This window comes from Sus scrofa, chromosome 13 (assembly GCF_000003025.6).
Source record: "Sus scrofa isolate TJ Tabasco breed Duroc chromosome 13, Sscrofa11.1, whole genome shotgun sequence".
Classification (NCBI taxonomy): Eukaryota; Metazoa; Chordata; class Mammalia; order Artiodactyla; family Suidae; genus Sus; species Sus scrofa.
Genome location: NC_010455.5, coordinates 44,137,244 through 44,161,501, shown reverse-complemented (window position 1 = coordinate 44,161,501; position 24,258 = coordinate 44,137,244). Strand labels below are relative to the sequence as shown.

Here is a 24,258-nt window from a genome sequence, read left to right as displayed (position 1 = left end):
AGGAACCTTTCCCAACTCTGTTTTCCATAGCATCAAGTAGTTTTACATTTTGTCCAACATCTCAGATTAACAAGCAGAAATAGAATGAGAAGACTATGCTTCTTTTTTTTTTTTTTTTTTTTTTTGTATTTTCTAGGGCCACACCCGTGGCATGTGGAGGTTCCCAGGCTAGGGGGTCTAATCAGAGCTGTAGCTACCGGGCTACACTAGAGCCACAGCAACATGGGATCCAAGCCTCATCTGCAATCTACACCACAGCTCATGGCAAGGCAGAATCCTTAACCCACTGAGTGAGGCCAGGGATCGAACCTGCAACCTCATAGTTCTTAGTTGGATTTGTTAACCAATGAGCCACAAAAGGAGCTCCGTATGCTCTTTTTTTGAATTTTTTATTAAAGTATAGTTCATTTATAGTGTTATACCAATTTCTGCTATACAGCAAAGTGACTCAGTCATTCTTATTTTATTTTCTTTTCCATCATGGTCTATCCTAGTAGATTGGATATAGTTCCCTGTGCTATACAGCAGGACCTTACTGCCTATCCATTCTAAATGTCATAGTTTACATCTACTAACCCCAAACTCCTAGCTCCTCCCCCATCCCTTGGCAACCACAAGTTTGTTCTCTGTATCTGTGAGTCTGTTTCTGTTCTATAGATAGGTTCATTTGTGCCATATTTTAGATTGCACATGTAAGTGATATATGGTATTTGTCTTTCTCTTTCGGACATACTTCACTCAGTATAATCTCTAGTTGCATGCATGTTGCTAAAAATGGCATTATTTCATTCTTTTTATGGCTGAGTAGTATTCCATTGTATATATGTGCCACATCTTAATCCATTCATCTGTCAATGAGCATTTCAGTTGTTTTCATGTGTTGGCTATTGTGAATAGCGCTGGTACTATTTGGGTGCATGTTTCTTTTTGAATTATAGTTTTGTCTGGATGTATGCCCAGGAGTGGGATTGCTGGATAATATGGTAGTTCTGTTTTTTGTTTTCTGAGAAACCTCCATACTGTTTTCCATGGTGGTTCTACCAATTTACATTCCCAACAACAGTGAGAAAGATTATACTCCCAATCCATACAGGCCACTAACCCTGTCTCTTCTTAGGCCTGGCTAAGGCTCCCTTTTATGTCCATTTCTGCCATGGATACATAATAGCCTTATTTCAAGAAGGTTAAGAGAACTTGTCTAGCTGATCTGTGTAACCAGAGCCAACCATGCTGGCCTCTGGGCTGATAAATTTACCAACCAGCCAATCATTTCCAGGACCTCAACCTCAGTCCAGCCACCACCCTCTCTCTTGCCTGTACCACTGTAACCATCTCATTAGTGTCCTTGATTTACCTCTTAACCATTCCATCTGCAGTGCATTAACCACTGAGCAGCCACTGGTATCATCTTAAATAGAAACATAATTGTGTCACTCCCCTGCTTAAAACCCATTGATAGTTTCCCATCCTTGTTTAGAATGGGTGTATTCATGATCTGTTTAACCCATTAAAAGATCACTCTGTCTGCTGTGTAATGAATGGAATTAGAGTGAAAGCTGGAAGACCAGATAGGAGCCTGTTGCTGTGGCCCAGGTAGAGTAGATGGAAGCTCAAATGGGGAATAACAGTGAAGACAGAAATAGATAGGATCTATTTGGGATTGTGCAGAGAACAAACTCAAAGAACTTGGCAATGGAGTCTGTGTCTTTATGCAATGTCTGAAACTCATCAGAGGATTTTATAAAGGTTGCTCTGGTTTCCCAAGACCACACAGCACTCAAAACTATCTGAAATATAACAAATGTATATTGACCTGCCATATATCAAAATATATCAATTTAGAAAGAATTTGGGGGGGGGAAAGAACAAGTTTTCTTCCTTCAAGGAACTCATAGTCCAATAGGAGCAATGAATACGAAAACAAATTATAGCAGGGTGATCATTGTAACTTCCAGCAGAATTATTTGTGGGGCCCAAAAAGGCAATGATGTTAAGTAAGAGTATGAATTTTAACATAAGGATCAGAGAGAAGGTATGCCAGGCACCATAACATGTGCAAACTCATAGGGGTCTGAAACTTTATGATGTGGTCAGAAATTGCAGATAATCTCAGGGTAGAAGCTGAATTTAGAAAGTGAAGCATAGCCAGGAAACAAAGACATTTTTAGACCAGGTCAGGATGCTTCATTTGGTCTCTATTGGTGAAGATTTCCCCAAGTATATTCTTACCACTGATGGTACATGAGATTGTTCAATGATACACAGACAAGCATATATTAGTTAAACAGTTATTTATGTATTTTAATGTATGTTATATAATATGAGTATATCAAAGCTACAATATAAAATTTCCTTTCAAAACAAATTGATTCTATGTTAAATCAATTTAAAGAAAAAAGGTAAGTCAATCATACAATAGATGGACTGATTTGGAATAAATCATGAAAGTACAGGTGAATGGCCAAACATGAGGGCTCCTTTTGTGTAAGCAGGGGAGATTCACTGAAGGAATTTCAGCAGGGAAATTCATGCTAGAATTGCAGATGGTAGGATCAGTCTCACAGCCAGGAGGAGGATGAAAATCATTCTAGTGAAACCCATCAAGAGTTTCATCTTTGGGAGTTCCTTCCCACTGTGGCTCGGGAGGTTACAAACCTAACATTGTTTCTGTGAGGATGCAGCTTTGATCCCTGGCCTCTCTCAGTGGGTCAAGGATCTGGTGCTGCCTCAAGCTGTAATGCAGCTTGCAGATGTAGCTTGGATCTGGCATTGCTTGTGGCTGTGATGTAGACCTCAGATGCAGCTCCAATTCAACCCCTAGCCTGGGAACTTCCATATGATGCAGGTTCGGCCCTAAAAAGGGGGTGGGGGTTGAGTTTCGTCTTGGGTTGTCCATGGCAGTAAGTGTGGTCTGGGACTGAAAGAGTAGAGGTCTGATCAGCATAAGCAACTTCACAGCTGTCCTTGTTGACTGAGGAGTGAGTAAGCCTGAAGAAGCAGAAGGACCCAAGTGACTTGGGTCTCTGGTCCAAAACGGAAGTACTTTAGCTACCAGCCACTCCTAAGAGGCCCTGATATTTGTCAAACAGTGTACACTTTAATTAGGTACATTCTTCATTATATTCCAAAGTGGAAATTATGTATGATTCCAGGTGAAGTGAGGATTTGGAAGTTGTACAGATGGTTTTTGATAGCAGGTAAAGCCAGTGTTGGAACTTGAGGATTAGAAAGGATTTGAGTATGATCAGATCTTTCCTCATTTGATCTAGTAGAGCCTCAAAACCAGCAGCCTCACTTCCTTGATCAATGCCAATTCAACGTGTGTCAATCCACAAGACCAATGGAATAACTGATGAATGAATTAGTAACACTGATCATAAAAGCTTCAGATAGGAGTTCCCGTCATGGTTCAGCAGCAACGAACCCAACTAGTATCCATTAGGATGAGGGTTCTATACCTGGCCTCAATCAGTGGGTTAAGGATCCAACATTGCTGTGAGCTGTGGTGTAGGTTGAAGATGCAGCTTGGATCTGATGTTGCTGTGGCTGTGGTGTAGGCCAGCAGCTGCAGCTCAGATTGGACCCCTAGCCTACGAACTTCCGTATGCCATGGGTGCAACCCTAAAAAGACAAATAAATAAATAAAAACTTCAGATAGCTTTGAAGTGTGGCTTTGTATTTCTTAATCCTCCTTTTAAAAAAATTTTCTCTCAGAGTTCCCACAGTGGAGCAGTGGAAAAGAATCTGACTGGGAACCGTGAGGTTGAGGGTTCCATCCTTGGCCTTGCTCAGTGGGTGAAGGATCTGGCATTGCCGTGAGCTGTGGTGTCAGTCGCAGATGAGGCTCAGATCCTGCACTGATGTGGCTGAGGCATAGGCTGGCAGCTGTAGCTTCCATTAGACCCCTAGCCTGGGAAACTCCATATGCCCCAGGTGGAGCCCTGAAAAGCAAAATAAATAAATAAATTAATTAATTAATTAATTTAAAATCTTTTTAAAAAATTCTCTCTAAAGATTAATTTCCACCAACAGAAGAGCATTTGGGGGAGAGGGAGGGTTGTAAAGAGAACTTTCTATGTCTACTTGAAACTTCCTTTCTGTAGTGTACCTGTGTTTGCCAGAATTACTGAAAAGCAAACGAGGCAAGATTTTCCTGAATGAGACTTGACAAGAGGAGAAAGAGTTGGAGTTGTAAGATTTAGCACTTTTTTTTTCTCTCCTGTGCAACAGCTTTCAGGAGTTTCCCTACCTACAAGACTTCTAGCACATAAACAAATTAAGGCACAAGGTAACATTTTCCAAGGTGCTTTCTGGAATCAGTCAAGGAATCTGTCAAGTCTGATGATGGGCCACATTTCCTTCTATAAGTGAAAGTAAATCGTACCTGCTGTTCCTTATCCTCAACCACACAGCAGCAGAATGTGCTTTCTGTTCCCAAGCCATGCATATGTCCTTGTTTATGAGCACCCAACTTCAAAGTAAAGACAGTTAAACAGCACACTTGCTCAAGCATTAATGCATCTCTGGTCTTTCTTCTTTCCTTTAGGTATTTATGGGCCATCGGTAAGAATGTCTGGAAGAGATGGAAAAAAAGATTTTTTGTACTGGTGCAGGTAACGCTTCAACTTTAATATCAGTCTTAAGAGCCATCATTTTTAAAGATTTGATAGGACTAATTAATGCTTTTAATTGCTATAGTTTACCCACAGTGCACAAAGCTCAAGCATTTAACTAGTGAACTTCTGTATATTATGTCCATGCCACCACCATTCAGAGGGGTATAGAACATTTCCAGTACCCCGAGAGCTCCCTTGTCTTCCTTGTCCTATTTTTACATCACTTTAAAATTCTAAAAATCAATGCATGCTTGTTATTTTTTCATTCTAACAATACAGAAATATGTAAAAGACGTAGGGGCAGTAAACTCCCACCCCTGCTGGTAATGAAGGAGCCCTGGAAGGAAGCAGGCATGTGCCTGGTTATGGCACTAAGGACATTAACACTGGTTTAGAAGAATTTCCTGTTTCTGAACACACTAAGGTAGTCATTTTAAGAAAAGTCAGAATTTACTTGGACTTTTTTACATGTTTTCATTGTTTAACATGTTTGATTTTGAATTACCTGGAGAAGAGCATTCCACTCTTCTTGACGTCTGAGGCTTTCAGACCCTGGTAATTATACTTAACAGTCTAAACATATCTTTCTACATAGACTTTTCCAATAACCAAACTCTTCGTGTTGTTCCTCAACTTCCCTTCCCTTTTTTTTTTTTTTTTTTTTTTTTGAACGCAAATCACTATAGACATTGTTTCATGGATGTTCATGTAACTCAGACTCTAAGACCTGCAGAATTTCCTTTTTGATGTACTTTGGGCTTTCCCAGTTGGGACTGTTTATTAACCATGGAGCAAAGAAGATCTGTGTATATGTAGATCCAGATATTGATATTAATAATACATTGGTAATATAGAAATAGTATTGTTGCTTTCCTGGGAAGTTAAGGAAAAATCCAGAAATGGTAATAAGTGTCCTTGAAAATCTCCCCACTCTTTTTTTTTTTTTTTGGTTTGTTTGCTTTTTGCATCAGGATTTTTCAGTTTACAAAGGAATCTGCCATTGCCTCTTTTTAATTTACAAGCTCCATCAGAGCATGTAAACTATAATTCGATCTGCCAAAAAATAATTTTGCTGTACTCTGAAAGATGTCACAATGTGAGTCATCTTTAATTTCATGACTAAAGGTATTTCCCCAGTTACTGTGCTGTCTATAAGTACTGACTAGTATTTTAAACACTGCCAACTCTGAAAACTCACAATAAAGCAGCCACCTCTTAGGACTACATGGTCCTGAAAGTTCTGCCAACCCTGAGCTTCTAAGGCTAGACCTTCTACAGATCTACTCAAGGCTCGCCTGTACCTCTAAGGCAAACTGCATCCTTCTGGCTGTGAGCAAGAGGTCATCTTTGTTCTCAGGACTGCTGTGGGATACAGAAAAAACTTTAAATGAATTAAAGCAAAATTCTGGAATTATTCCCAGCCATTCCAGTAAGCTACAGTGAAGTGACAGAAGCCACTTTACCCTGACAGACTTTTCCTCAGAGTATCAGCTGAGCATTATCGACTGAGTGCTTATTTTGTGGAGGGCACATTAGTAGGTCTTAGAAAAGAACTAGGAGTCCTGGTTTCTCATGTCCAAAGAGTTTGGCCGGGGGGCGGGGGGGGGGGGAGGTGGCACTGTGCAAGTATGCGCTTGTGTGTGTGTGTGAATTTTTTCTACTTAATTCCCTTTACTTATCTCACAGTTTTGGAAGTTACATCTTTTGTTTTTATTTAACTTCTCAAGTTTTTGTCCTATCTCAGTAACAAGACTTTAACCCCCTGAAGACAACCCTTTGAAATCTTCTAGTGCCTAGAACAGTTCTCCTTGTGCAATTCTGGATTAGTAGCTGATTTAAGTTTCTATGAGCAGAATTTCATCACAGCTTTCTCCTCTCCCTCCCATCCTGCCTGGAGCTTTTTTTTTTTTTCTTTTCAAAATCTCTTTTTAAAGGATTTTTTTTTAATAACAGTTTTAGGCTTATGACCACTTGAGAAGGATGTACAGAGATTTCCCATATACTCCCTGTTCCCATACCAGCATAGCCACCCCTGTTATCTAAATGTTCTGTAAGAGTTCTTTATAGGCAAACATCAGAAATGGACTCCAGGTATTTAAGGGCTTTTTTTTTTTTAAGTGCATTGGAAGGCTGTTGTATCATAGGATAGTTGAAAAAGCTACTACCAGAGTTCCTATCACGGCTCAGTGGCTAGTGAACCCGACTAGTATCCATGAGGATGCTGGGTTCGGTCCCTGGCCTTGTTCACTGGGTTAAGGATCCAGCATTGCTGTGAGCTGTGGTGTAGGTCACAGACAGGGCTTGGATCTGACGTTGCTGTGGCTGTGATGTAGATGGCAGCTACAGCTCCCATCGGATCCCTAGCCTGGGAACCTCCATATGCCGCAGGTGCAGCCTTAAAAAGACAAAAAACAAAAGGAAAAAAAAAAAAAAAAAAGAAAAAGCTACAACCCAGAGGAGTCCCAGAAATTCAGATAGTGGGAACCATGGCCAGTGTCACTGGTGCGGCTGAAAGACCAGTCAGCTCTGACCATTCTCTATCCCTGCATCTCCTTTTGAGGGTCACATGAGAGAGAGAGTTAGACTGGTCCATCCCTGTCACATACCCAGCTTTCCCAGGGGCGGACCATGGCGCCTTGAATCACGGAGCTGTCTCCAAGACAAAATCAGGATGCCCATTACCAGAAAAAGAAATGGATGCTGAGCAGGCAAAAATGGGTGATATCCACTCTAAAGAGAGCTTTTAAGTGAAGAGACAAGAGACATGAGAAGAGGCAGTGCTATATTATGGAGGATTCTCCCTTTTCCATGCTTCTCACGTAGCCTCATAGCTTTCATAGAACCACTTGTGGGTCTGCCTGGCCTCCCTCCACAGACTCTGTGTTGTTTCAGAGCCAGTTCTGTTTCTGATTCATCTAGCTGTCCTGCCCTCTCCCCACCATACATACACATGCACACATACCCACACACCCACACACACACATACACTCCAGCTCAGTGTCTGGCCTGGCCATTCAGGGGACTCTTGGTGGAAGAAAGAATGAAAAGGAAGACAGCATGAGTCCAGGTGATGCTTCAAGTGGTTTTGAGAAAGGAAAATGGCCTGAAGAGTGGCTGGTGACACCTTCCCAGAGGAAATGGGACAGGTGGCCTTGCCATGTGACAAGATCCTCCCCTCCCACCCTGCAGTAGCCAATTATTAGACATAAGACTTTTCTCTGAGAATCTTTAAAATAACAGAGTACTTGGGAGATGTAACTGACCTCTCACTTTGGAAAATGCTTCTTATCTTGGGGAAATTTTTAGAGAAGAAAAAACTCTACAGGGGGAAAAAAAAATAAGGAATTGTGCTGAAAATACTAGTGAGGCCATGTCTCTACAATATACTGAACCAAAAGGAAAAGAATGATTATTTCAGACAGTACCATTGGAACACAGATATTTCAGTGTCTTCACACTGAACCTTTTACCAGGAAAAGATAAAAATCACTCAGCAGCTACAAAGTAAACTCTGTGCTCACTTCTGAAATCATAAAAGAGCATCCAAACCCCATCCAAAGCTCAGCATCTCTCCTATAAGCATTTCACGAGATGTTTCATATCCATGTGATTCTCGTCCACTTTAAAGAGCCATAGAGGTGCATTGGATAAAGGGATCCTCCAAAATAAACCTTATGATTCAACCTAAATTCAGTTCTCCCCTTCACACCTCCTGTGGCCTGCAGTGGTAATATGACAGCCCCACCATCATAAAGGTAATGGCAGAGCCAGGAGGAGAACTCAGGTATTCTGTTTCCATGTTTATCCTGTTCACCACAACAATGTCTAAGAGAAACTTTGGTGGTCTGCCTCAAAAATACAACATTGGGTTTTGGTTTTTTTCAGTGCGTGTGTGTGTGTTTCTTTTTTTTTTTTTTTTTTTTTTTTCTTTTTCTTTTTAGGGCTGCACCTGCAGCATATGAAAGTTCCCCAGCTGGGGGTCGAATCAGAGCTACAGCTGCTGGTCTATGCCACAACCACAGCAAAACGGGACCTGAGCCACGGCTGCGATCCTTAACACCACAGCTCAAGGCAATGCCAGATCCTTAACCCACTGTGCAAGGCTGGGGACTGAACCTGCATCCTCATGGATCCTAGTCAAATTTGTTTCTGCTGCACCACAACAGGAACTTCACAACGTTGTTTTTTGATTCTTCTCATTTTTCCCTGTTCACTGTTTAAGTGATGACATTTACAGGGGTTAAAAAAAACTTAACGCCTTTGAAACAACCCCAATGTCAACAGAGGTACCGGAGAGAAGTTCATGGCCTTCTATCCTGGCTCAGTTCGGGGAAAGCAGAAATATCCCAAGTTGCTTGAAGAGAAAGATGACAGTTCAAGCAGTGACAATCACTGCCCACAGTTGCCTACAGTGTTGAATTCAGTCTTACATACAAACGATTTTCAGTTTCTTCTTAGCCACCACACCATTCCACAGAAACTCAGAATGCAGAAGCAAAAACAGGAGAGCCAGTCTGGTCAAATCTGGGGAAGGGTGAGGGAGCCGGGGAAGGAAGCAGATTCCCCCAACCCTGTCCCTGCTCCCCAGGAGCCTCAGAGGGATCTCTGTGGAGGACAGTGTCAAACCGCCACACAGGAAGCACTTCTGCCTAAGGTGACTTGCTGATGGCTTGTTCCTGTCCATTTAGATGTTAGGTCTCAGGCAGTGTTTTTATAAAGAGCTGGCAACACATACTTTCCAATCTCTCTGTCTCTGTATCTGTCTCTGTCTCTTTCCCCTCTCCCTGAGTCTTTCCACTTCCTTCCTTCCCTCACTCTTTCTCTCAGTCTCTCTCTCTTACACACACACACAAAATCTGCATGTAGTCTCCATCTTTGTCTGTAATGCAGAAGTATTAAATTCTCTCTTCCAGAGCTACTACTTTGGGAAACAAAAGTTAGATTGTAAACAGGCTTCCCACTAACAAAGAACAAAGGCCACTCCTCGAGGGGTGTTGAGCCAAAGCAGCAGTTCCCGTGTTTAAGGACTAAGGCTGAAATTATGATGGATGTGCCTGGAATCTGCCCTGCCATCTCTGAAGGGAATGAAGCAGCTTCAGAGTGTTTCTATGCCAAAGACTTCAGTGTTCCTCCACATGTGCTCTGAGTAGGTCCAGGCCTGCCTGCACTGAGTGTTGTTTAAAATACAGATGCCCAGGGACCATCCAGAAGTCTCTGATGCAGAGTAGATTCTGAGATGGAGCTCAGGAATCTGCATGCCTAACAAGCAGCCCAAGAGACACTGATGCAGGTGGTCCAGAAACCAGCTTTGGAGAAGCACTGCCTCAGAGGTCAGTCATTGTCCCTTTCACACTGAAGTCTCCCATTCCCTTTAGACCACACCCTCTCATGTTCTCCAAGGACTAGAGCATCAGAGTAGCTAAAAAGATGATTATGATTATGTGTAAATGGCCTGACAAAGCCTCTCACCTGTGTTCCTTGAAATTCCAATATATGCCCTCTGAACATGGCTGCAGATCCTAACAAAGATTGAGGGAAAATGGGTCCCTAGGACCTTGAGTTAAGATATTGCTGGGTAAATTCATTCTAAACCCTCGGGGCCATGCTAAGGACCAAACACACCATTACCATTGTTAGGAACTGCAGCCAAACCATTGCTAGTGATGAAAGCTTTACCTCTAGCATCTTTTTCTCCCATGCCCCAAAGATTCTCATTAAAATCAGTTTTTTGGTTGGTCTTCATCCAAAATATATCCAAGGTATTTTTTTCCCATTTAGCGTTATACAGACCATAGTATCCTCTGGTTCCTCTAATGATGATAAGAACTTCTTGTATTTATATGACGCCTTGGAGTTTACAAAGCGGTCATCAAGCTGATCTTCACAACCCTTCTGTGCTCTAGTGAGGACAAGTTTTATGTCCATTTCTCATTGGAGGAAACTGGGGCAGAGGCTGGTTAAATAACATGTCCAAGGTCAATGGCTCACAGACAGCCAATGTGAAACCTAACACTTGTGTTCTGCTTCTAGGTGTCTTCCATGACTCCAAGTGCTTAGATGGGCCTGTGCTCAAAAAGATTTATGCATATATAATGTCTTAGAACTCATCTTGCTCAGAATCAATGTGGTCACTAAATCCATATCCTATTTCTGATTCCCTAGAGATAATATAAAGCCTAAAAATTCTTTTTCTGCATCAAAAAAATCTAAATCCCAGAGTTCCCTGGTAGCCTAGCAGTGGAGCATTTGTCATTGTCATTGCTGTGGCCTGGGTTCAATCCCTGACCCGGGAACTTCCATATGCCTGTGCATGACCCCCCCCAAAAAAAAATCTAAATCTGAATGAGATAAGATATTGTCTAATAATATAAAATACCTCATAATACAACAGTTGCCATCCAGAAAATAGTATTAAAATAAGTTAACTCTAAAGGTGAATTGTAAGACATTATAAGTCAGTGAATGATTTGTTAACTCTGGATGAATGTTTATTCTTCTCACTTGACTTCACGGTTGCCCTAAAGGGCATTTATATTTATATTTTGTTTGTAAATGATGACAATCATCCCAAACTAGCTTAAGTTTAGAATAGGAAGATTTATATAGGTTAGTTAATTAAATTATTAACTAAAGAGTTTTCTGGCCTAGCTAGGTCCAGAGCTCAAACAAAGTCACCAAGACTTAGCTTCTCATCTATACAGTCTCTTGATTATGCTTTGCTCTAAGCCAGCTTCATCCTCAAGCAAGTCCCAGGAAGTGACTCTGGAAGGTCAGGACTTAAAACAGTTTAGCACCTGCAGAGGAAAAACAGCTTTTCATGCCCAATAGTTTTAGCAGAAGCCCCGACTAAGCTTTCTTGGCCTGATGTGGTCATGTGCTCATCCCTGAACCAATCACTGCAGCTAAGGAGGTACTGACTGGCCAGGACCACCTGTTCTACCCATTCTGCCTCCAGCTAGAGGCACAATTAGCTTTGGACACACTAAATGGGCTGGCAGTGGAAAAGAGGGTGGTTCCCCAAGGAAAATCAGGCTCTAGTTACCAGAGGGAGATGAATGCTCTACATATAGACATAAAATGTGTCCCACAGATATTATCATCATCTCCAGTTTAAGATAAAACTGAGTCCAGCACAGTTAACTGACCTGCCCAAGATCACACAGCTAGAAAATAACAGATCTAAGGATAAAAATCTTAGTCTTTATAGCTACAAAACTTATTTTCTCTCTGCTCCACCATAAGGCTTTTGTGTCGCTGTTCATCAAGAATATGGAATTTAGACTCTGTGATCCTTCCTTCACAACCACATTACATTAAAAATGGTCACTAGTCCCCAGGGATTGTGCTTCACTCATAAAATCTTTCTCAACCTCACATCTTCACTCAGGCAGTCATTGCTCCCTCATGAGAGCCTTCCTGACCACCCAGCTAGACCAAATCCCCAGGCTCTTACAGTACCATACATTTCTTTTTAATACTTAGCATCATTAAAGTTACACATTTCTCAGATAATGTGATTAATGTCTACCTCCCGCTAGACGTGAGGCCAGAAACCATAGCTGGTTTTGTACCTCTTTATATTCCCAGCCACAAAGTATTTGTTGAATGAATGCATGGATGAATCTTCCATAAATTAAGAACTTTTTTCTAAGATGTCTGTATGTGAGCTTTGGACAAGGGTTAGGGACCAGGGTTCAATAAAAATAACAGCTGAGGAGTTCCCGTCGTGGCGCGTGGTTAATGAATCCGACTAGGAACCCTGAGGTTGCGGGTTCGGTCCCTGCCCTTGCTCAGTGGGTTAACGATCCGCGTTGCCGTGAGCTGTGGTGTAGGTTGCAGACGACAAGGCTCGGATCCCACGTTGCTGTGGCTCTGGCGTAGGCGGGCGGCTGCAGCTCCGATTAGACCCCTAGCCTGGGAACCTCCATATGCCGCGGGAGTGGCCCAAAGAAATAGCAAAAAGACAAAAAAAAAAAAAATAACAGCTGAGTCATTCTCAAAGAACAATTGTAAAAGCAAGGAAGGAGGACTTAGACAAAATGTTTTTTGTGGGGTTTTTTGTCTTTTGTCTTTGTTTTAGGGCCGCACCTGTGGCATATGGAGGTTCCCAGGCTAGGGGTCTAATCGGAGCTGTTGCTGCTGACCTACACCAGAGCCACAGCAACACCAGATTCGAGCCACGTCTGTGACCTACACCACAGCTCATGGCAATGATGGATCCTTAACCCACTGAGCGAGGCTAGGGATGGAACCCGCAACCTCGTGGTTCCTAGTCGGATTCATTTCCGCTGCGCCAAGAAGGGAACTCCAAAATGTATTTATTATTGTGTATCCAAGTGTTTTAGTCTTTCATGCATGGTGGGAGGAAGAAGAGGGGCAAATTAGGGACAAGAAAGGACTGTCCCCTTATCTCATACCCCAACTCTAAATATATTGAAACTCAAGGCAACTTTAAAGTTTTGAGATAGTTCCTGTTTGTTAAAACTGCAGTTCTCAAATTTCAGTATGCATTAAGAAATATTTGAGACAATTATGGAAAATACATATTCCTGAAGCCCACCTGGACCTGAGTTTCCGATTCAGTTGGTCTGACTTAATGAATGTGCATTTGTATAACCTCATCCCCCCTTTACATACACATACTCTACTGAAGATGCCTCAGTCCACTCTTTAGGAAACATTCTTTCAAACCTTTTCCTAGTTTATATTAGTGTTTGGAAATGAGCTGAGGAGTTCCTTGTGTATCTGAGATCCAGCCACCTTTGAAAAAAAAAAAAATCCTCAAAGATTGTCCCCTCTGGAGTTCCCATTATGGTGCAGCAAAAACAAATCCAACTAGGAACCATGAGGTTGCGGTTTGATCCCTGGCTTCACTCAGTGGGTTAAGGATCCAGCATTGCCGTGAGCTGAAGTGTAGGTCGCAGACACGGCTCAGATCTGGCATTGCTGTGGCTCTGGCGTAGGTCAGCAGCAACAGCTCCGATTAGACCCCTAGCCTGGGAGCCTCCATATGCCACGGGTATGGCCCTAAAAAGGACAAAAGACGAAAAAAAAAAAAAAAAAGATTGTACCTTCAGAAGTCCCAACATTCCATCTCACAATTCCAGGAGAAGGTACTAAGCAGCTGAAAATCCCAAAACTGTGAAAACTGGACTCTCGTAAGCTTTTCTCTCCAAAGTGCACTTTCAGGCACCTTCTGGTCATTGAGATCAATGGATTCATTGAGATCACTAGATCTTTCTATTCCATCCTCTCTTCCAGCATGCTTTCAAGGCTCTTCTATGCCATTATTACAACAGTACTTGCTATCTCATTAACTTTTCATCAAAATACCATTTAAATAGAACTATCCTGTGGCAGAGAAACATGCATTTCTTTGGGAGTAGCTTTCAGTGATTGATGCCTTATGGAAGCTCAAAAAAAAAAAATGTCAGCAAGCTCTCAAACACTTCAAGTGCTCTAGAAAATCCAACCTTGAAGTAACTAAAAATATTCCAAAATAAATAATTTCTTCTCATCTCATTTTTTCCCCTAAAGTAAGTTAACAAATTCCAAATTTAAATGGTCCTAATAAACCCAAGTTTCTTTGAACCCCGACTTGTCCAGAACAACTTCAACAATATTACCAGAAGGGGGCAGCAGCCTACAGCACTCCAAGAAGCAAGGACCTGAAATAGAAAAGGAAAAATCCAAAAGCCCCAAGCGTGTAGTAATAGTAAATGCCTGAATCTTGAAATAACACCCTTCTGTTGTGATATTTTTCTGATCTCGAGTGAGTGTCTGAAACTCTGTTTGGCTAATCATCACATTAACAAACTATATCATCTCTGTATTGCCAGAGAGGTTAAAAAAAAAATCATTGCGTAGCTGTAGCAATATCTGTGTTCACTGTCATGCCATGTAACCTGGGGGGTCAGCTGTCCAGGGGAATAACGTAAATCTTGTAGAAAGAAAACTTCTTAACTGGATTATACACACTTAACTTTCTAGAACCAGTCAGATTCAAGTAGTGAGTGCCCATTACATGGTAGTATTACTTATGGCAAGGAGAATATAACCATGACATATAACTCTATAACTCTCTTGGCATGCCTTCAAAGGATTTAAAATCTAGTAGCCAAATACACCTACTCAGCTATTTTATTTAAATGTTAGTGCCAAATGCAAGGAAACTGCTTATATAAATACATATATTGAATATTTGCTAGGTGAGTGTCACACACAGTGTGATAAGCCCATCAACACTCTATTAATCCTCCAGCCACAGTGAGACACAGGTAAAACACAGATGAGGACTCTGAGGTACATAGATGACAGCTTATGAGGGCTGGGATTGGGACCTGCGCCTATGTGACACCCTGCCTCCAAAACTTGCACTCTTCATCCTTTTTAGAAGATGTTACTGGTCATTCTACTTAGCACAAAGAATACTACATATCCACATATGATGATACTCTTAGTGGCTTTATGTTTCCCTTGAAGCCCATCAAGACCTTGTAATGTAAGTTACTGATCTACAAATTGTGTGCATGAGGAAGAAACCCAAGTTGGGCAGAAAGTTTTTATCAGGACCAACAGAGGGCAGCAACAGATAAATCAATCAGTAAAACATTCTCCCACATACTCCCTTTATCTTGCTACTGGGACCTGCAGGCCCAGGACTGTGTAGAAAATGTGTGCAGGGTTTGAGAGAGACAGTTTCTTACCATTAAAAAAAAGAAAAAGAAAAAAACCTGACCCCTGGAGAAGGAGATTAAAAAAAAAATCCCCTGCAGGGATCAAAGTTCACTCAGTAAATGTCTCTTTTAATAAAAGGAGCTAAGAGATGAGGGATGTGGCACTCCTTTGCCAAGACATGTGACATCCGTGGATGGTAAATATGCCCCTAAGCTTTTAGCTCAAAGCTGGAAGGACGCTTGCTCTCCCCAGGTCTCCTTGCAGACAAGCCAGAAGTAGAAAAGCCAAGTATCCACCCTGGGTCTGGCTGTACCACAGCGACAGGATCCTGAAGGCCGGCCTGCAGCCGCCTAGCACTGGCATGGTGGATACCCATGTAGGCCGTGAGGGCTGCACCAGTGACAACGGCCACGCCATCTGGGGCTGAGGGTAGCTCTACCATGACTGGCACCTAGAGATCAAGCACTCATTGCTTGTGACAGCATGTCACTCCTGCGCTTGTCTGGAGCAGAGACTTTGCAAAACCACAAAAATCACTCCTTCAGTGGGAAGGGGGGCAAGGAGTGAGAGGCGCAGCTCCGCGCCGAGAATTGGCCTGCAAGTGGTAAAATACTAAAGGAAAAGGGGGGCACAAATAAATAAAAGTCTAGTCCCTGACTTCTGTCTGAAAGACCTGGTTTGTGCCTGAGAGCTTGATGGTTTCAGCCAAGTCATATTAGGCAGAACCTATAACATTGCTGCTTGGCAGCAAGTTTTGACCTACAAACCTGACAATTTTGTGTAGCTTAACCCAATAAACAGCAGCAGTAATGATAGCAGCGACCTTCTATCAAGTACCCCCTAAGCATCAGGAAAAGATTCTAAACACATTCCACATGTGCACTCAATCCATCCACATAGTAGGCCAGTAAGAAGATAGGTTCTCAGATATATCCATCTACAGATGAGGTAACAGGACCAGAGAAGCTATGGAACTTGCTCCAAGCCACACAGTCAGGATATGGAGAAACTTAATTTGAAGCTCGCTCCTGAGTGCAGGGCCTCGGGAAAAGTCAGGTTTGAACGGGGAGGGTTTTTTCCCAAGGTAAGTGGGCTCTAGAGAACCAACCTCACAATCAATATTTTTCCTTTTCAGGTGAGTCAGTACACGTTTGCCATGTGCAGTTACCGGGAGAAAAAAGCAGAGCCTCAGGAACTTCTACAACTGGATGGCTACACTGTGGATTACACAGACCCCCAGCCAGGTACCTGCTCACCTGTTAAGCCATGAACCCACGTAACTCCCTGCTTCCCAAGTGAACAGTCAACTAGCATTTGCTGGGTACTTCCAACATGTTGGACACTAAGCCAAGTTACTAGGGTTTCGTAGCTGACCACGACAGCCACGGCCTCCCATCTTATGTAGCTTCCGTCCTGGTTAAGTAAGTGCCATTCTAATCAAGGTCTTTGATTTGACTCAGGGGATCCTCATAAAACCAAAATGAAAACATAATACAATTTCCTTTTCTGTAGCTGTGCCCACATCAAATATATATTCCACCCTAGAATGTTAAAAAGGAATTCCTGAAAAAGAAGTCCTACATATACACCGAGGACCTGTGTGTGTGTGTGTGTGTGTGTGTGTGTGTGTGTGTGTGTGTGTGTGTGTGTGTGTGTATCTTGTTCTCCAGTGGTATGTGGGCTTGGCAAGTATTGCCAAATCTCTGTGTCCAAGTAAACCTGCCCTATACATCCACATGTGCTAACTACAGTTCAAAGTAAGCTGATGATACTTGAAAGTTTTCCCTAAATGCTTTTTTTTCTTAAAAAGACACCAACCCACAGTGTAGACATCCAAGCTCCTCAGCCTTATGTAACTAAGAGAACCACACAAATGCTAGTATTTCTCATAAGTTCTATATTGCATAAGTTCTACATCCTGCCCCCTCACACCTCTCCCCCCACCCATTTTATCTTTTCCCCAGAAAAAAAAATGAATAGAAATCCGCCTCAAGGAACCTTCAAAATGGGGGGGGGGGTGCGAAATCATTTCAGCATATTAATGAGCAACAGGCACCAGCAGCCCTCTCCCAGAGAAGTTTATTTTTATGCCAAATCTGCACAAGGAAAGCATTTCCAACCATACTGCATTATTTGGCCCAAAACCTTTTTTTCTACTCCCATATTGCTCTTCCACATGCAACAAAATACACATAAAAGAAAAACAGTTTGAGAGAAGATGGGGGTATTAACCTGGAAAGGTGTGGCAGGGAAGGCCTTTGACCCAGCCCACTTAGGAAAATTAGCATCTCAGTGGGATTCAGAATCCCAGCCCTGAGGGCCTTGGACCAGGTCCACCCCCCAGCCCCCCACCCCCACCTCCAGACTTCCATATATAATTAGCATCCTGCAGGAGAGGTACAGAGCTGACCAGGTAAGACTTAAAGGCTCTGCCCTGAAATCCCTGCTAATGAATAGAACGTATGATGAGTTTGAAACAGTTTCATGCAACAGCTCATAGAAAGGATGTGGCTCCTGCATTAAGAAACCAGCCCTCATGTCCTTTCGTGATGGTTTGTGTTCTCAAATCATCGAGTTCCCTTCAAAGAAATAGAATCCCTCTTTCCTAAGACCTCCATTTTAAAGTGGGAGGCCGTGGAGTTCCCTAGTGGCTCAGTGAGTTAAGCATCCTGTGTTGTCACTCCTGCGCGGTGCATGTTCATTCCTGGCCCCAGAACTTCTTCGGCATGTCATGGGCATGGCAGATAAATACACTGGGAGACTAAATGACTAATATGAGAAGGAAGAACAGCACCATCTTATGACTAACTGCTTTTAAGGCAGTTCAGTATTATGTGATTGCATTGGATTTTATCACAATTCACCAAGTAAATCACACCAGGATTGTCATCTCATTCTGCCAAGGAAGAAAAAGAGCTGGGACTTGGGGTCTAAGCCTCTGGCACTTGCAGTAAAACATAGCTATGTGTACAGCTATATAGCAAACCTAGAATTGTTATTTTATCATATAAAAGCAGAATTCTCTTCCTTTAGAAAGGAGAAGAGCAGGAGCCTGGAGAAAGCTCTTCTATCTATAAGCAAAGGAGTAACTGACCATATATATTACAAATACTTCTCTTCTTTTTCACATTGATCCCATGGGATATAATTTATAAATTCCTTTACCAGGGGCGCAAATTGAAAGTAAATTGATTATGTTCTTGAAAATAATAAGCAGCTTCTTCTCTGTCTTTCCATGTGCCAAGACCTAGTTATTTTCTTAGCAATGATTCAATGAAAAGGGAGATTTAAAGATTCCCAAATGTCATGAAAAAAGTCCAACCTGGAATTTCCTAAGAAGTGCTTGTTAAAAGTAGTAGTTCCTGGACCCCAAACCTAACCAAGAACCAGAAGGGAGAGGGCAGAATCCTTTAAATAAGTATGTTAGGGGAGTCTCATGTACAATAAAGTTTGTCCGCTGGAGGTGGAGGTAATGTACAATTTAGCCAGTGTCCTCAGAGATTTGAGGATTCTCCCCAATGCTCCCTGAACAGTGAGTGTGCAAATGAAACAGGACTTATGAGTCCATCTGGCCCCTCCTCATCTTCGCTTGTTCCTGGTTGTCAATAGAACCAACTGATGGAGATGTTTATGGGGCAGGTAGCCTTGTAACATGGATGTCCTTGCTTTTGTATCAACCTGAGATCCAGTCATCATCCAGACACAAGCATTTGCTTTAAATCAGTTCTGCCTGTTTAGGGTCCTTGAAAGATTTATTTGAAGAATTGGTAAATAACTGTAAGTAAGTTTTACATTCAGTCCCTCAATCATACGCTAACAATGAAAGTGCTTCACTTGACCTTTCCCTGAATACGGTATGAAGGGGATACGACAGTCTCTCAATTCCTATTAGGTTGAATAATTAAGTCTTCAAATAAGAGGATAGTCATTCAGAATAATTCAGTGGCACAATTTACTAAATGATTAAATTAAAAGTCTTTGATAACTTTACATCACAAGTAGACTGTGTCCTTTTGTGTTGTTGGAACAGCAATCCCTGGTCAGGGAGCTGGCCAACATTCCTTGCTTGGTCTACCTCCAGCCCTTCCTAGACGTGTCCTCTAGTTCTTGACAGGTCAGTACCTATGGGGTATTCCATGCAGAGCCCAGGCACAGTCACACATTGCATTTTGCAGATTGCATTCCCAGAAATTGTTGCTTTACCTTGGAGCACATGTTGATGTTCATATTGCTTTCCCCTTTGGTTTTGTTTCACCTGGTTGCTCTGCTCTCTCCTGGTTCTTGTTGAAGTGTCTCTGGTCTCCAGTGCTTTCTGAAAAAGTTCCATTGCTCTCTGCTGCTGTCATTATCATTGTTGCTTCAGGTATTTCTCTTTGGCCCACTCACTCCACGATTCACCTTGACCCTGTTAATAACTAATCCTCAGAGAGTGGTTACTAGGCACCAAGTGTGCTATCCAGGCTCTGCAGGAGTCCAGTACTGGTTATTATCATCAGCTCTGGAGTTAAACAGCTGGGGTTACAGCCCCACTTTGTGTTCATGAGCTAGTTTTCACCTTCTCTGTGATTCAATTTCCTCATTGATACAATGAGAATGATACTCCTTAGTTCATGGGACAGTTGAACGGATTAAACACAAATCTGAAAACTTCATAGCATCTTTCCATCTCCACCTCTCTACTTCCTGGGGCAACCCCATGAACTGACTTTCTGGTAGTAGCTCCAAGAAAACAGTGTCACTGTTCCCAGCTGCAGGCCCTGGCAGAGGGGAGGTGGTGGGGCAATGACACCTAGCCTAGAGTTCACCTATAGTGTCATAGTAGCTTATCCCAAAGTTTCCCATGAGACTGGACTACAGAAGCTCTGCTGACCCCACTCTTTTAACTCCCTGGGGCCCACTTTTCGGGCTTAAAGCATCCCTCACAGCTCTTCTTCCTGTCTCACCTTGCAGAATTTTCCTTCTTATGATTCCATCCATTCATTTTATCACGTTTTTCCAGCTTGCTAACTGTACATCATCCTACCCAAATCACACATTTTAAAATGATCCATAAGAAATGAGTCAAACCTTCATAATCATAACCACCAAAAAGTTTTTATTAAAAATGCTGGGAGTTCCCATTATGGCTCAGTGGTTGACAAACCCGACTAGTATCCATGAGGATGCAGGTTTGATCCCTAACCTTGCTCAGTGGGATAAGGATTCTGCATTGCCGTGAGCTGTGGTGTAGGTCGCAGATGCGGCTTGAATCCTGTGTTGCTGTGGTTGTGGTGTAGGTCGCCAGCTACAGCTCTGATTGGACCCCTAGCATGGGAACCTCCATATGCCATGAGTGCGGCCCTAAAAATACAAAATATATATATATATTTTTTTTAAATGCTGTACCACTAGTTGCTTCATATAAAAAATAGCTATTTATTTTTCTAGAAGCCCTGACAATTCTAACTGCAAAACTACCAACATATAATCACTCTCATGTAACAGACATTTGAATTAATATTATCGGCACAATGGAGAAGTCATAACATCACCAGAAATCTTCTCCAATGTAAATGTCAAAGAGGTTAGTGACTGAGCCTTGTTGGAAATTTAGGGATGCTAATCATTCCCCTTATCGTCTTCTCATGTTTAAAATGATAATGGGGAAGGGGAAAATGATGAGGAACTTGGTAAAAATATTGAAGTCTTATTTATGGATAGAGAGTCCCAGAAGACCCCAAATGCAGGCTTTTGGGTTATGTTGACAGACACAGTATAACTCTGGCTTGAGACCAAAACGAGCCTCCTCGAGCCTCCTCCTACTTCTCTCTGAGTTTTAACTTTGAAAACTGCCTATGGGACAAGATGGCTCTATAGAGCAGTCACTCATCCATCAACTAATTGCTGAGCACCTACTCTATGCCACGCACTATTCTAGGTTCTAGGGATGCAGTAGTGAACAAAAAAGACAAAAATTCCCTATCTTTAGAAGTAAAATAAATTATATAATTTGTTAGATGTGGTAAGGGCTATGATGCAAGAAAGGTAAGTAGGAGATGCAGAGGTCAGGGAAGGCCTGAGTAAGCATGTGACATCTGAGCAGAGAAATGAAGGAGGTGAGAATGTGACTCATGCAGCTGTCTGGAGGAAGAGGTCCAGGTACAAGAAATAGCAAGTGCAAATGTCCTGAGGTAAGAACACAGCTGGAGTGTTGAAGGAAGAGCAAGAGGCCAGCATGACCATCATTAATGATCATATATACAGGTGCACATGAGAGAGAGAGTGGTAGGAGAGGTGGATAGAAGTAGTGGAGGGTCAATTCATGTGAGGCCTTGCAGGCCTTGTCAGAACCTAGACTTTTCCTCTGAGTATAATGCAGAGCTACTGGGAGGTTTTGAGCAGAGGAGTGGCATGGCCTGACTCTTGTGCTAAAACAATTGCTCTGGCTCCCATCTTGAGAATCAGCTATGGAGAGTGACGATTAAGACAGATAGATCAAATAGTAGCTTATTTAAAACAATCCAGAGGAGAGATGAGCATGCCTGAATTCAAGGTGGCAGCACTGGAGAAAGAAGAGGGGACATTCTGTTATAACATCCTGAAAGTAGAGCCTTCAGAATGTCATTGGAATGGGCAATGAGAGAAAATAAGGAATCAAAAAGGACCCCAGGGTGGTTGACTTGAGCACTCAGAGGAATGAGCTCAGCTTTACAGAGATGGAGAGGAGGTCTGGGAGAAAGACCAGGAGTTTAGTGTTAGATGGGATAAGTTTGGGGTGTCTGTTATATATCCACATGGAGAAGTCAAGAGAACCACTGGATGTTCAGATCCGATGTTCAGGGTAGAGCTAGAAGTATAGGGACCATGAGCATATTCATGGTATTTGAGTGGATGACAAACCTAGGGGACTGGGTATAGAAGAAGAAGAGAAGAGGTCCAAGGGCAGAAGACCAGATGCTCCCACATTTAAAGATCAGGATAAAGAGGTGGAAGAGGAGGAACCAGCAACCAAAAGTAAGAAGCAGCAGCCATGGGAGGAAGAGAAAATCAGATGACCTGAAGCCAAGTGGAGAAAGCTTTTCAAAGAAAATTGATGGATGGATGGAATAAAATGGGACCTTTGAATTGATCATTAGATTCAGCAGTGAGAAAGTCACTGGTGATCTGGACAGGTTTCAGTGGGGCAGCAGCCTGACTGGAGAGACTTTACTTTTTTATTTTTATTTTTTGTCTTTTTTTTTTTTTTTTTTTTTTTTTTTTGCCTTTTCTTGAGCCACTCCCATGGCATATGGAGGCTCCCAGGCCAGGGGTCTAATCGGAGCTGCAGCCACCAGCCTACACCAGAGCCACAGCAACGCCAGATCCAAGCTGTGTCTGCGACCTACACCACAGCTCACAGCAACGCCAGATCCTTAACCCACTGAGCAAGGACAGAGATCAAACCCGCAACCTCATGGTTCCTAGTTGGATTCATTAACCACTGCACCACGACGGGAACTCCCCAGACTGGAGAGACTTTAAAGCAGAATAATAAAACTTACTATTTGAAGCATGATCCTCCAGCCAGCACCATCAGCATCATCTGGGAGCTTGTTAGCAATGCAAGATCTCAGTTTCCAGCCCTAGTTGTACTTAATCGGAAGCTGCATTTTAACAAGATGCCCAGAGGATTCACATGTGCACTAAAATTTGAGAAGACTTGCTAGAGATCTTCCTTGCATTATAAAGAGAAGAACACGAGGGCGATATTGTACTGAAGGGAGAGATGGGGTCAGGAGATGTTGTTGTTTGGTTTGGTTTGTTTGTCTTTAAACATGAGAAAAATAATAGTATGATTTATAGACAGATGTTTACCCAGCCAGTAGGCTACTCAATTGACAGCTCTGCCCCCAACCAAAAAAAGATGGCAGGAGACAAGAGCCAGGTTTCAAAATGCCTGTTGGACATCAAGGCCCTACTTTGTAGCCAAGTGGGTATCTGACTTCCCATCCTATAATCAAATATGTTGCTACTCCTCCTTTTTTCACCCCAAGGGAAAGCACAGAAACAGCCTTTCGCAGAGCTTAGTCCTGCCGAGAACCTTGCAGCTCAACTTAGTAATTTTTCCTCCCTTTTAACCCAGGTTTGGAGGGTGGCCGAGCTTTCTTCAATGCAGTCAAAGAAGGAGACACCGTGATATTTGCAAGTGATGATGAGCAAGATCGAATTCTCTGGGTCCAGGCTATGTATCGGGCTACCGGGCAGTCACACAAGCCTGTGCCCCCAACCCAAGTCCAAAAACTCAACGCCAAGGGAGGGAATGTGCCTCAGCTGGATGCCCCCATCTCCCAATTTTGTAAGTAAATACGCTATTTTTTAAAAATAGCTCTGTAAAGTCAATCTTTTAAAGTTGAATTAGAAAAAAATCTAGTTGCTTTAAGATTAAGGATTCACAAAATCATGTTTGCTGGAAAAAAATAGTGAATTCAGAGGGGAAACTTTGGGACAAAAATGTTAGATAAAAGTAATTTTAAAGTGCAATACTTGACATTTTCCCCCAAGGACTAAACAAAGTAAAATATCTTTTAGGTGCATTTTTAGCTCTTTGTTTTGGAGAAAGTTTGAAATTCACAGCCAAACATGTATTTGTTTGAGTCCGTCAAATATAGTAGATTATGTATATTCTTGCATCATTTCCTCCTATTAAAAGTAATTTTAAAATAGGGCTTGATTTGAAATAAATTTAAATCTGCAACTTAGAACCATTTAAAAATAAATGATGACATTATCACATGCAGTGGGGGAAAAAACAAAACAAAACAAAACACAGTACCTAAAATCCCATTCTGAGCTAAAATACCAGAACCCAAAAATGAAACTGTCTCCTTAAACAGCTCCAGTTCATATTCTAGTCTCTTTCCGTCTTACCTCAGCATCTGTTTTAAGTTCTTACCCCTTTGCCATGCCTACTCGTTACCTAGGATGGATCTTGTGACACTTCAGATAA

General features: G+C 42.2%; 1 protein-coding gene across 41 annotated transcripts in view; it reads left to right on the top strand.

Moving 5' to 3' along the window:
* Positions 1–24,258, top strand: part of CADPS (calcium dependent secretion activator) — a 503,292-nt gene that overhangs the window by 321,484 nt on the left and 157,550 nt on the right. For all 41 annotated transcript variants that reach the window (XM_021069125.1, XM_021069167.1, XM_021069161.1 and 38 more), the window contains exons 9-11: positions 4,547–4,613; positions 16,429–16,537; positions 23,395–23,607. In XM_021069125.1, coding sequence (XP_020924784.1) covers positions 4,547–4,613; positions 16,429–16,537; positions 23,395–23,607 — 389 coding nt within the window. The remainder of the gene's footprint in view (positions 1–4,546; positions 4,614–16,428; positions 16,538–23,394; positions 23,608–24,258) is intronic.